Source organism: Anoplopoma fimbria, chromosome 20 (genome assembly GCF_027596085.1).
Source record: "Anoplopoma fimbria isolate UVic2021 breed Golden Eagle Sablefish chromosome 20, Afim_UVic_2022, whole genome shotgun sequence".
Taxonomy (NCBI): domain Eukaryota; kingdom Metazoa; phylum Chordata; class Actinopteri; order Perciformes; family Anoplopomatidae; genus Anoplopoma; species Anoplopoma fimbria.
The window spans coordinates 16,322,873-16,336,174 of NC_072468.1; the positions used below are offsets into that span (position 1 = coordinate 16,322,873).

At 40.4% G+C, this 13,302-nt stretch overlaps 2 protein-coding genes across 3 annotated transcripts; one reads left to right on the forward strand and one right to left on the reverse strand.

The window, feature by feature from the left end:
* Window positions 1-20: 20 nt before the first annotated feature.
* Window positions 21-7,090, reverse strand: rnf115a (ring finger protein 115a). 2 transcript variants are annotated; one of them, XM_054621047.1, is made up of 9 exons: window positions 6,933-7,090; window positions 4,514-4,572; window positions 4,230-4,284; window positions 3,689-3,969; window positions 3,457-3,525; window positions 3,289-3,361; window positions 3,115-3,208; window positions 2,337-2,452; window positions 21-1,258 (listed from the first exon to the last, which is right to left on the reverse strand). In XM_054621047.1, exons 1-9 carry the CDS (start codon window positions 7,008-7,010, stop codon window positions 1,139-1,141), a joined length of 945 nt encoding a protein of 314 aa, XP_054477022.1. In that variant the 5' UTR covers window positions 7,011-7,090; the 3' UTR covers window positions 21-1,138. The 2 variants fall into 2 exon arrangements, with proteins under 2 accessions (XP_054477022.1, XP_054477020.1); XM_054621045.1 differs by having other exon boundaries at window positions 4,194-4,284.
* Window positions 7,091-7,137: 47 nt separating this feature from the next.
* On the forward strand, window positions 7,138-13,181 carry polr3c (polymerase (RNA) III (DNA directed) polypeptide C). The gene is made up of 13 exons (XM_054621043.1): window positions 7,138-7,245; window positions 8,247-8,393; window positions 8,882-9,146; window positions 9,435-9,736; window positions 9,864-9,968; window positions 10,865-11,038; window positions 11,131-11,182; window positions 11,304-11,364; window positions 11,448-11,598; window positions 12,150-12,251; window positions 12,390-12,439; window positions 12,559-12,708; window positions 12,811-13,181. Exons 2-13 carry the CDS (start codon window positions 8,247-8,249, stop codon window positions 12,890-12,892), a joined length of 1,641 nt encoding a protein of 546 aa, XP_054477018.1. The 5' UTR covers window positions 7,138-7,245; the 3' UTR covers window positions 12,893-13,181.
* The last annotated feature ends 121 nt before the right edge of the window (window positions 13,182-13,302 follow it).

The window sequence follows — 13,302 nt, forward strand, 5'->3', positions numbered from 1 at the left end:
ACAATGAAAATTCAACTATGACCATTTTTTTGTCAATTTATTAATACATCATAGACATTTTTTTTCATATATATAATATACAGTTTGATAACCAGGTAATTTCACATTTGTGTCTCCATTCTCAATGTTTTTTTTCCTTTGCAAACCATAAGTTGGACTAAAATTATTTACATCAAAAAAGTGATAAAAAATGTGAAACAAAAAAAACGGTCAGAAACTGAGGAATAAAACGACAGAGGGATGCCATCTGTTTATAATATATACACCAGGAGGACTATGTTTTAATCTAAATGACTAGATAATGGGCTGATTTAATTCCCTTACTGGTAAAGTTTTTCCCCGAAAGGTGTAAGGAATCTCTTGCTTTCATTTGATGTCACAGCTTCAATTTGGGGCCATTAAACAGCAGCGACTCAACATGATTCCTAGAAAAAAAGATCTGTTCTGTTATTTAAGTACACTACAGAGAGTGGACGCAATAACATGAACACCTTTACAATGCAATCCAAAAAACACCACCAGAATAAATAACTACAGTTCAATCAAGTTCTTCCCTACAAAACCTCAACAAAAAATGCATCAATGTACCCTTCGTAAACGTAACATTTATTGCAGGGCTATAGGTGTTCATGTTGTTGGGTCCAGACCCTGTAAATGCTAAATGAGTGGAGGTAACCCCAACAGTATTCCAATTTGCTGTACAGGGCTCAGTTGCAGGATTTAGCAAATTTTCTGATGAGTAAAGAGGACATGGTATGATATAAAGTCTGGAATTTCCCCACAATAGTGTATTGCAGCAGTGCATTTCAAGAAAGATGGAGTTTGCTTTCGAGGTGGAAGTAGAGAAGACATAGGCTTGATCATCATCAATCTAGACAGTTTTTTCATGAGGCAAAAAAAAAAAAAAAAAAGAGATCTATCAGTCCTCAACCAACTGTTAAGACGTCTGTACGTGTATGTGTATACATGGTTGAGGGAAAAGGCATTAAAATAGAAAATGAAAGTACAAAAAAAATATCAGACTGAGATGATTAAGACGGCAACAGAGATGAAAAGAGGAAAGTGATAAGCGCTTTGTCTTCTCGGTGTGTTGTTGGATGTAGGCGAGGAGAACCGAGGGATGAGAAGGGTGGGTGTCTCAGAAGGACCATCTCTCCTGTGTGCGGGGGTCCATGGAGAGGGTGGGGGGCTCTGATGGGGGCTGGCTGCTGCTGTCTTCTCCGTTCAAACTCTTCCTACACACTGGACATGTGTCATGCTGAGTGGCCACAGAACAGAATATAGATAACATTAGCTTTAGGCAGTTTTCCCACAAGAGTTTTAACCAGTTGATTCATTATGGTCGTATCAGGCTGCCAGGGTATTTCTGTCTGGTCAGCCAAATATTCCTCAGCAAATTTCCCCACCTCATATAAAGGTTCTATAGCAGTGATTCTCAAACTGGGGATTTTCAGGGGACCCAAGATGGTTGTTATATTAAATTGGTTGAGGACCACTGTTCTTTAAGATATTCAGAGCATTAATATAACAGCAAACAACTACTCGCTCTATAAAGTTATAGTGGAGTACTGTCATTTGTAGTGTTAACACCCTGAACATTGAATGAAGTCGCTCTTCTTCTCTGTGCTTTGTTTACGTAGCTGAGCCGTCCATGTATGCCTTTTAAAAGAATGTGAGTGTGCCAGACTGGTATGCTCACAAACGCCGCTCTGCAATGCGCTCATACAGCGATTACGGCTGATAACGCCGTCCCCACCAACTGCGTTGTTGCAGAAGCGTAGTGCCCACCCTCAGGTTGAAACACTTGGCTCTGTCAGCACTGTAGCCGTTGTTTGCACTGTTAGTGCTGTAAGCACCGTTGACTGCCGGCTCAGCCATCCTCATATGGAGGCACTAGATATCTTCAAATTGAGCACCTTTAACAATGTATTGTTGATTAAATTCCTTTACGACAATTCAAAGGTTAAGTCTAGGGATATTTTTTATATTTTATTATTCAATTAATCTTTTGAACAGACGAAAACCCAGAGTGGACTGATCCAATTAACTAATAAGTATTTCCTGTCTGATACAGCTTATTCCTCTGTGCAATTTACTGCCGTTGTTGTCCAAAAACTATCGTGAACACATATATAAGCCGCCCGGGCAACAATGTTTCCTTCATTTCAATAAACAGAAGTTAAATGTTTATTTTGAACAACTTTGGGCAGCCAGAGCATGTGTTCAAATTACATTTAGGTCTTAATACCTGCATGAGCGCTATGAATATCTCATATACAGTGTCACATATCAGATATATTGCGGGAGTTTGTTAAACCCTCTTTGTTATGACTCACCATTTCCAGCCATGGTACTATACAGTCTGAATGAAAGAAGTGGTTACAGGGTAGCTGTCTGACTGGCTCTCCCACTGCGAAGTCCTCTTTGCAAACCGGACATTCCATACAGCAGTCTACGGGAGAGGGAACAGAAATGTTTATCAATACCCTCCTGGTTTCTAGTGATTTCTAGTGTTAATTATCAGTCACTTAACGACTCACTACGGACCAGTTCTTTCCCAGTAAAACAGTTTTAAATGGTACCAAGCATGGGTTTGACTAATTACTAAAAACAATTATACAAAAGGATAAAGGCCTTATGCCTTAAGACACATGGATAGTCAATTCTCAAAAGAAGTCAGCTATTGCAAAACTAAGCACACAGCTAAAGCAAAGTGGTAAAATATGATCGCATTCCCAAAAGAGGAAGTCAAGATTAACAGATCATCTAAAAGTAATTTACGGAACGCATTGTTGATACTCAAGGTTAATGGATTTTTCATTCCAAACAGACACAGATTCAGCGGCTTCCCTTGGCAGGCAGCAACAGCCTTTTTATGCTGTGTCTATGTGCTGCACAGATTTCTGAACAAATAAGCATATATTTACATGATGACAGATGTGTCACCAGCATTTCTTTAGGAGTCCCTGTGTATGCAAATATAAGCAGGTAGTTACTAAGACCTTAGTGTGCCTATTTATACAGACTAAACTGTATAGTTTAGTTAAACTGTACGGTTATTAAACTGTACTTGGTGAGATAAAAAGACAAACAGGAAAACAAGGAATTACTGACCTGCTTGTTCCTGAGAGATATTGACAGTTGGGATAGAAGAGATCTTCTCTTTCTCTGCTGGAGGAGGTCCTGTGTTCTCCAACTGACCTAGTAACTACACATGCAAATACATTTGTAAACTGCAGAGAAATTGAATGGTGACAGGGAAATAAAGTTCTATTAAGTTTGGTTTACCTGTGTTATCACGGCGTCTAACCCTCCCTGTCCCCAGGCGTAATCTCCCGGGTTAGAGTGCAGCATCCCCGTCCTGGGAGAGTGACAGACACCACGAGTTGATAAGAAATCGCCCTTACACTGTGACCCTAGCACTAACACTGTGATGCTAGTGTAATGTCATCTTACCATGAGAGGGGGGGTGAGCCAGGGACTCCAGAGTTTGCAAAGAGGCCAGCGAGAAACTGTTGTACAATCCTGAGACACAGAGAGAATATATACAACTGTTGATGTCATCACAAAACATAAGAGCAGTTAGTATTGTTAGAGCATAAATAGTCATTTTTATAAGTGGGAATATGCAAAGTGGAGAAGAGAGCGAAGGCGATGGTCAGGAAGACTGAAGTTGTAAGTTACTCACCCCTCCACAGCAGGCGAGCGGTCTGGTCTACTGCTGCCTCTGGACCGGTATCTCCTCTGGCTGTTCAGGCGAGGGGGACGTCCTGGTCCCCAGTGTTCCCCAGCTCCTAGTAGACCCCCCATAGGTCCCCCTAGGCCTGCTGGGACTGACCCCCGATTGGTCCCCCTCCCAACCCCCCAGGTCACTGAGACCCCCAAGCGCCCTCCGGGGAGCCGAGGTTCTGAGTCAGGTGTGTCACCTTCTGCTGTAAACGGCCGCTCCAGTAACAACAGGTGCCATAGCTGCACGGATGGTGGGATTTGACAGGGGAGGAGACGGGTAAGGGTTTGAAGAAAGAGATTTTCAGACAGAAAGTGGGATTGGGGATTGGAAAGCAGGCAGGAAAATGGGAGAGAGAGAGGAAGAAAAAAAAAAGATGAGTCAAGAACAGGGCAGGGAAAGATAAACAAGTTAATTAACTAAAACATAAATGATTGCAATCAATCGTATTTGCCCACTTCCCCACCGAGTTCTCCCCAAAATCCGTCAAGTCAGCTTCTACCTCTGCAAATTGTGTGGCTGCGTCATCTATCCCGTTAGCGACACCCTCTAGGAGACTGAGGGAAACCGCACACAAAGGGACAAAAGACACATTATTAGCAACGTCCACTGAACCCTATACACATGTTCAGGTTTAGTGCAAGCCTGGGACAAAACTGCATGGTAAGCATACAAGTTTCTACAGTACATCATCTGGCTTCTTGTTGATAACCACTGCTTTTGTTCCAGACCAACACTAAAAGTGAGAAATGAGGTAGATTGGTAGGAATAATACACGTCTCTTACCTGGAATCTTCTGTTACTTCCTCTATAAATCCTGAGTCACATCTTGGACAGATATACTCCTGAAAAAATCACGACAAAGATTGAGTTGCACTTTATGCACATTACATTTTTCTAAAAGCCAAGGTGACATTTTCAAATGCCTTGTTTTGTTCGACAAACAGTACACAAACCAAAGATATTCAGTTAAGATTTATATAAAGCAGAGAAAAGCAGCCAAATTCTCACGCTGGAGAAGCCAAAACTCCACCCAAAATGTTTGGCAGCAAATTTTTTTGTTGAGCAAATATAAATTGACTATTTATTACATAATTTTTTTAGATCTACCGGTACTTTAGACGCCTAACTGTAAAGTGTGAACACACACACACACACACACACACACAACTGGTATTTTTGTATAGCGAGATCAAATGTTGTCTCCTCAGTGTAAGACGGGGGTTTCCCCAACTATAGGAATGGGACTGAAGTGGGGTCATTTAATATACAGCAGAAGAATTTAGATACTAGGCAGATGTGTTTCTTAAATAAAATATGTTGATAATATATACATTTAAACTCTGTTCTGTTTGGAGCTCACTGAATGCTTTTGGAAACAGACTACAAATGAAAAACCATTCTCACATTACTATATAACATCCTTTATTAGTTGGTTTACAAACATTTGGGGATGTAAAACTATAGTCATGTTTCAAATCGGTTGAAAAACCCTGCAGTAAGCAAAACCTTGTAAATGAGGTATGTGTCATTTGCTCATAGATGGGTCATTATACCCGTTGCATAAATGGATACATGAATACCTCGGGATATACTGTCGTAGTGTGTGGGTGTTGCAGTCAGTTGGCTCAGTGACGACATGCCACAGGATTGAGTTCTTGAGACAGGCAGGCCAGTTTAGAGTCAGTGACGGGGCAGGCTGGAATTACCCTCAACCATACCATAACAATATGAGTTCAGCTGACAGCAGGATCATCTGGTGGGCTGATTGACTGACACAATGACTGCCAGCCAGTTTATTAGGTACTTTTTGTACACATCATTTATATCAATTAAGATAGACTAGGTAAAAATGTAACATATTAAGGCAGCAACGAACACCTACTTTCATGTTCAGTTAATCCACCATTTTTTTTAATTGTCAAATGGATAAAGTATTTGGTCAGTATAATAATGATATAGAAAAATAGCTTTGTGTGCGACCAACAGACTTTAACCAAAATATATAAATTTTACTGTCATAAAAGACTATAAAGCCTGCAAATCTTAACATTTGAGATGCTCCAACTAGAATATTTGTTTGCATTTTACTTACTAATGACTTACACAATTAATAAGTTATGTATACAGTACCAGTCAAAAGTTTGGACACACCTTCTCATTCAACTACTTTGAAGAATCTAAAATATAAAACATTCTGGTTTTTGAGCATTTGTTTGTTTACCAAATAATTCCATGTGTTCCTTCATAGTTTGGATGTCTTCAATATTAATCTACAATGTAGAAAAAAATAAAAAATAAAATAAAGAAAAACAATTGAATGAGAAGGTGTCCAAACTGTTGACTGGTACTGTATATTTTTACTCTTCGCCTTATCTAATAATAGACTGATCATTTCAGCTCGAGTCAATTTAACAAAGTATTAGTCAGACTGAAAACAGCAGCTTCCAAAATGACCAATAAATTGAAATGAACACAAGTGAACACATTCATGAACCTTAAGGCTTTAGTTCAGGGTTGTTGTATTGTGCTGGGTGTACCTAATAAACTGGCAAATGGGTGTAAATAGAGAACCCTAAAAAATACCAAGGACGTAGGAAATATACATGTGTAATATATGCTGCAGTTATAAGAGGCCTGTCAGGATCTGGACCATGTCAGCGTCTGGACATTATCTCACTCTCACTTTAAAACTGAAACTGAAAACGACGTGTTTATGTTCCCCAAAAAAATCCCCAACTCGTCCTGTCAAGAGTGCCTTTCATCAGAAACAACCCTAAAAACGAAAGTAACCATGACACCAGACAGCTGGTGCTATTGCTGTCTATAAGATAAATAAATAACAATAACATAGAGCCCATTCTCTCAGCTGTTGTTTTGTTCAAAACACAACATCCCCCCCAAGCTGTCAAAGCAAGACGTCAGGCTCAGTGCTTTGACCAAAGAGTCTCCAACAAACCAGCCTGACAAATATCGGTATGTTTGTTTCTTTTGATGCCTGTTTCTGGACAAGACATTTGGATTGTCACGAGTTTTATTCAGAGAGTTAACAACAACAAACGCCGCTGACTGCTAACAGGCTAGCTGGTGTTGAGCTGTAGCGAGCAGGCGAAACAATCGGTGTTATGGAGAAATGCTGACTTGTCAACCGCGCGTTTTACACGAGAGAGAGCGAGAGACGGGTCAATAAATGCGTCTGCCTTACCGGGAGTTTGGGGTTCACTTCTCCCTTACAACAGTGACAGAAAAACCGATGCGGTGGAACAGCCGCAGCCTCCGCCATCTTCCCCGGGACCAGCACAAACACTGACGTCGGTCCTCCACAAACTGAAGACAGCTGTCCGCCTCCAGCCCGGCATGCACCGCGGCACCGCCGAGCACATCCGGACGGGCGGGGCTGAGGAGCGGAAGAGCGGAAGTGCGGAAGTGCTCGCGTCTACTACTGTTGTGTGCGAGGAGACGCACGTGACGAGTTGACGCTCACTGGGATGATTAAAGCAGGGATCTGCGTGTGAAAGGTTTGTGGAGAATACTTGTAAAGTGTAAATATCAGCCGACTAACTGGCTCGTATGTCGGGTGGAGCTGTTGCATGGCTGTTTGTGCAGCACCGTTCACTTCTAGCAGAGGGATTGTTGGAATAAGCTGACTTGCTTCTTGTCTACTTTTTGTATTGTTATTATGTGACGTTGTAGCAAACATTGACATTTATACCTAACGTTACACTACAATGCAGGCGTCTCTGTACAGTATATTTATGCATTAAAGCAATATACTTATTAATAGACTTTATTAGAAAATGTAATTATGGGGAATAGGCATAGTTGAACTCAGGAAGGCTTTTTCTAAGAGAAATGTCTCTTAATCATAGTTGATGCCTTTTTAAAGAAGCACTCAGGTGATTTAGTATAAAACCTCCATAAAGTTGTGGGAGTTTTTCATGACAGATTAACAGAAGTAGGCTCAGATATTTTGACTTTCAGTCAGCTCAGTAAGTGAATATTCAACGGAAAACTAATTGTCATTTTCAATCAAATCTGTCAAAACATCATCCAGTTCAAGCTACTCAAATATAAGGATTTGCTGCTTTTCTGTGTTGCATCATTTTTAGCTAAATATTTAGGATGATAGATGTCATCTTGGACTGTGGAAAACTGTCAGATATTTTTTTTACTTTTGAGACCGGATATTGTTTATATTTACATTTGACTCATTGTGTAAAAGGCTCGTCTTCCCCCTTAAAATAGTCTAATTAATTATGACAACTTGCTTCCATAATAAGTTTATTGGTAGATACTTGTATTCAGTGACCGTTTAGTTGGCAAGCTATTATGTCCTTAGTATGCTTTTAGTAGTGCTTTAGAATTAGGTGTTCTGGAAAGGTCAAGCTAAGCCTACCATATCTAATGTATAATAAAAGCAGTTGTATGGATTGTTGTGTTTATTATACAGGTGCTTAGAATAGGTTGTATTGTAAAGTTTGTGAGACCTTTCTTCATCTGTGTGTGTTTTTCTGTGCAGATGACTGCTCAGGAGGTGCGTCTGTGTGGTCTCCTGCTGCGGGAGCACTTTGGAGCAGTGGTGGAGAGAGTGGGAACACACCTGCTCAGAGGTGGAGCACAGAACTTAAGAACCATCATTCATGAGACTGGAATCTCACTGGACCTGGTACCTCTCCTACCCTTTCTGTTTTCAAGGCTGTTACTCTCTCTACTTCACACCATGGAAATATTATTACACATGTTGTATATAGTGTTATATGCTCTGATTCTAAGCATTTTCAAAAAAGAGGTCAGCAGTCAAGCCTTTCTGGTTTCATTGGTGGACAGTAAAGCCACTCTCGACTTAATCTGAAGTGCGTTTACGTGGAGTAGTTTTTTTGCATCATCCGTTTAAATGCAAAACCTAGTATCTGACCGAAGCCTGATTACATTAAACATCATGACAAGTTAAACAATACCATGGATAAAAGAAAAAAACAATCAGCTTTTGCACATTAATTATACAAAAATGTCTGTTTACTGTACTTATTGTAGCAATAAGAATAGCCCAATACTTTTTCTGCCTTAATTTCATTAGTATTATTGTTTTGTATGCATGTAAAGGTAGTCACGAAGGTAAAGCTCCTCTTCGCTCCCCTGTCTATCTTATTGTAGGTTAAGAAGTCCCTGTGTGTGCTCCTGCAGCATGGGGCTTGTGTGTACAGCTCAGGCCGTAAAGGCATTGGAAGCCCCGCAGAGTATCGGACCGGCTGTGATCGGATTCTGAGAATTCTGAGATACCCGCGTTACATCTACACTGCCAAAACCCTGTACGGTGACACCGGAGAGCTGATCATAGAGGAGTTACTACAGAGAGGTCACATGACCATGAGCAGCACGGTTAAGACGGTCGCCGACCGCCTCACACAGAACATGGAGGGTCAGTATCTCAGTGTCTGTGTTAATCAAAGGTTATAGAAAAGCTTCTCCCTCAGTTTTTTTGTTTTGAATCCTAGATTTGGGTTTAGCACTCAATATTATCTTGGCAGTAATCAGAGCAAGAAAATACAAATTTGGTCAAATGGAAGCCTTAGTGGAAACCAGGCATGATGTCAATCAAGCAAAATGCACTAAAACATAAAGTTAATTTATAATCTTAATTTCTATGTAGAGATTTAATACGACAACAAAGATACAACAGCAATTTTTATTTTCTCTTTCGTTCTAGAGGGTCGCTGCATGGATTACAGTGAAGTGTCTTCTGCGTTCTCCAAACTGGTTGAGACCCATTTTCTTCAGCGCTGCCCGCCGATGGTTGTAGCAGCAACCACAGGAAGTGCCACTACAGCTACCCCTGCTACGCCTGGTACTCCAGCTGCCCCTGTTAGCACTGCTCTGCCCACACCAGAGAGCTTTGCCGACTGCTACAAGGTGCCTCACATGACACTTACAGGGCGAGGCAAACGCCAACACTGCAGTGAGGAGGGGGAGGACCAAAGGAATGCAAAGAAGGCTAAAATGGATTCACAGGTGAGCGTTTTGGAATATGTTAGTTACACTTTTAGCCCATTTACTGTACTATTTTCCCTGTCCCTTACATATAACGTCATGCTTTTCTTTTCTGTGACTCCTCTCTTTGTGTGTCTCTAATGCTCAGACTCATGGTGATGAGGGGATTTGCTGGCAGGTGAATTTTGAGAGGTTCCATCTCCACTTCAGAGACCAGGCCATCATCACTGCTGTAGCCAACAAATTGGATCAGGTCAGGTTTTTACACATAAATGTTTAAAACATAATATATAAGGAATAGTCATTTTGAGAAATTTGCTTTCTTTAAGAGAGTTTAAAGGAAAAAAAGATTGATACCACTCTCATGTCTGTTTGCTACAACAAGCACAAAGTTAACTTAGCATAATGACATAGGGGGAAAACCGCTAGCCTGTGTCTGTGCAAAAGCAACACATCAGCACATTTAAAACTTGCTTATTAATGTTATTTTGTGTCCACTGTTCTCATAGCAACGTCAAGGTGATGATAAGAATCAAAGAAACCACTGCGCCAATAAATAAACAAATTATTTAATTTATAATCTCAAAGATTTTTCTCTCTATTGCTGAATGAGGTAACATAATGGTGATTGCGCCAATGGCCCACTGATGAAAGTATTGCAATATTTACATATTTGCAGTATTATGAACTGGTTGTCTGTGGCGTCATTCCCTGAAAAAAATCTATACAGTTACTGCTTAAGCAAACCAAACATTTCCTGCTGCTTCAGCTTCACATTAAAGGTATTTAACTGATGAAACACAAGTTGACTTTTATTATTAGTATCTACAGGAAGGTAATCATTTTTCCTTCCATGTTAGGGCAAGTACATTTAGTGCTCAAATGATCCTGTTTTTGTACAGGTTAAACAAACAAGATGTATACCTTGTCAAATATTGAGCTTTAGAGCTGTCCGTCAGGAGATTTTGTTTCCTTTAGACGGAACCAGTCAATCTGTTTCTGCCTGTTTCTAATCATGTTACAGTCAGCACTGCTGTACCTATATTTTCCTCTCTGCCTGCCTGTTTTCTTTACTAGGAAAAAGTATAATTATGGTTGTTTATGGTTATAATGATCGTCTTTCTAAATAATTTAATCCAAATAACCCAGACGAGCAGTGAGATAGTGAGGACTATGCTGAGGATGAGTGAGGTGACGACGTCGCCCACAGCCACCTGTACAAAACCTCTCTCAGCCAACGAGATCTTCAGGTCCCTCCCTCCCAGCTACAACATCCCCAGACCCATCTTAGACCAGTACCTCACGCTACTGGTTGATGACCCGGTATGATTCCTGCAAGGCACCTGTCGATTCTTAGAATCTAAATTTTTATCTGTGAGATTTATTTTGATCTCCTTGTCCTCTTCATTTCCTAGATGGAGTTTGTGGGGAAGGCTGGTGAAAGTGGAGGAGGGATGTACGTTGTCAGTATCCTTTTTTTGATTAAGAATCTCTTGAGCATATTGTCAAGAACCAACACACATGTTTTGTATACCATTTAAATTCATGAATCACAAGGCATGGCTGCTTTCCTTAACTCACCTCTCAGATCTGCACAGAGCGCTGGCCAATCTGGCTCGAGCCACGCTTGAGTCCGTAGTACAGGAGAGGTAAGTGTGTTTTTAATTGTGTAAACATGTGATTGCCCTTACATCCCAAAAATCATTATTTAATACTTTTAATCTGTCATCAGATTTGGCTCCCGATCAGCGCGAATCTTCCGTCTGTTGCTAAGGAAACGTCACCTGGAGCAGAAGCAGGTGGAGGATTTTGCAATGATTCCAGCCAAAGAGGCCAAAGACATGCTCTACACGCTGCTTTCACAGAACCTGGTCCAGCTACAGGTACAAGCTTGACATGTGAAGAGGCTTTCACGAGGCCCCTCTTTGCATTAATGCATTCTAAGGATGATTGATTTTTGACCGCTTTTCCTCCTCATTCCCACAAACACTTAAACTTCAACGTGTGAGAGCTACCTAAGCAGAACCTGTTAGCTGTTACCACAAATGACTTGTAACTTTGACAAAAAAGAGAGGACATACTGACACTGTGATGGATGTAAATATACAAAGCAAGTCTCTTCAAGCCAATTTTCTTAGTGTATTAACATATTTGAAAATGTAGCAGTAATGAAAAAGAAAGTCTGATCCAAAAACTTACTTTGAAAATTATTTTGGCTTACTTTTTGAAGATACACTAAATGAATGACACATTTTTAAAACCTAACTTATAAAAGACTGCAGCCTTATTCTTTATTCTGTGGGTCTCTGTGGACAATGACGCAGGAATAAATAAAGAAAACTGACCATTTGGCAGGTATACTGAGACATTGATAAATTGAATGGGCACGCTTGGATTCATCTGAAAAGCCATGATATTTTTTTTTACTCTTCAGGAAATCCCAAAGACTCCTGACTTCGCTCCCTCTCGTACTTTCTATCTTTACACCGTCAACCAACTCCCAACTGCAAGAATGCTGCTTCAGAACTGCTACAAGGTAAAAACAATGAACTTGCTTTAACCTTCAGAGCTCTGGTTAGAAGAAGACTACAAATGACATGTTTATTTTGTCTTTAAATGTTGGTTGTTTTTTTCCTTCAGTAATGTATCGGGTCTTCACATTTTTCTCTTGCAGACGGTCGCTAACCTCGTAGAGCGACGCCTTTTTGAGTCCAAAGAGAGCAAGTGAGTTCATCATACCCAGTAAAATCCAGATCATTTCACATGATGAACTGTTAAGAGCTGTCTGGCTCACACACTGTGTCACAGATCAATGTTTGATTGTTTTTCTGCGTGACTGACAGGCGTCTGCTGGAGAAATCCCAGCGAATCGAGGCCATTCTGGCGTCTCTGCAGGCCAGTGGTGCCGAGCCTGAGCAGCTGACGGAGGTTGAGGAGATGATCACTGCTCCTGAAAAGCAACAGCTAGAGGCTTTACGGCTTCATATCAACAAGTAAGGGCACAAAACTACAACTCCCTTTTCTGCTTGTGACATATTGAATGTTCTCTTTGGTCCATTGGTTACTATTCTCACTGCTGTTCTTTCCCCCTCCAGGTTAGATTCAGCAGAGAACCAGGTAGATGAAACCATCTTTCTTATAGAGTCCTACGTCACCTCCACTGCATCCACAAGTTGAGGGCATTACAACTCGCACATACTTTTGAAGATTTTTTCCATTACTTTTTGTGTATGAATGCTGTCAAGTATGGCTGTTTTATAGTTTATATGACTGGATTGATTCAGTTTGCAGTGCAGTAAAATCTGAAAAGATCACTTTGCTTGTTTTTATTGCGCGCATCAGCAAATTAATAAATTGAGCATGAGAATACTTCTTTTGAACAGTTTTAATTTCATTGAACAACAAACACAAAACTGAAAGACAAACATAGGACAAAGTGATTGTTTGAAATGTAAAACCATGAAGATGTCTGTATATTAAATAGAAGAGTTGTGGTTTAATACATTTTGGTTTTTCTTAAAATTAGAAAAAGATTATTTACATAAGTGCTCCCGACCCTAAAAATAGTGGGTAGTGCATTTCCGTTG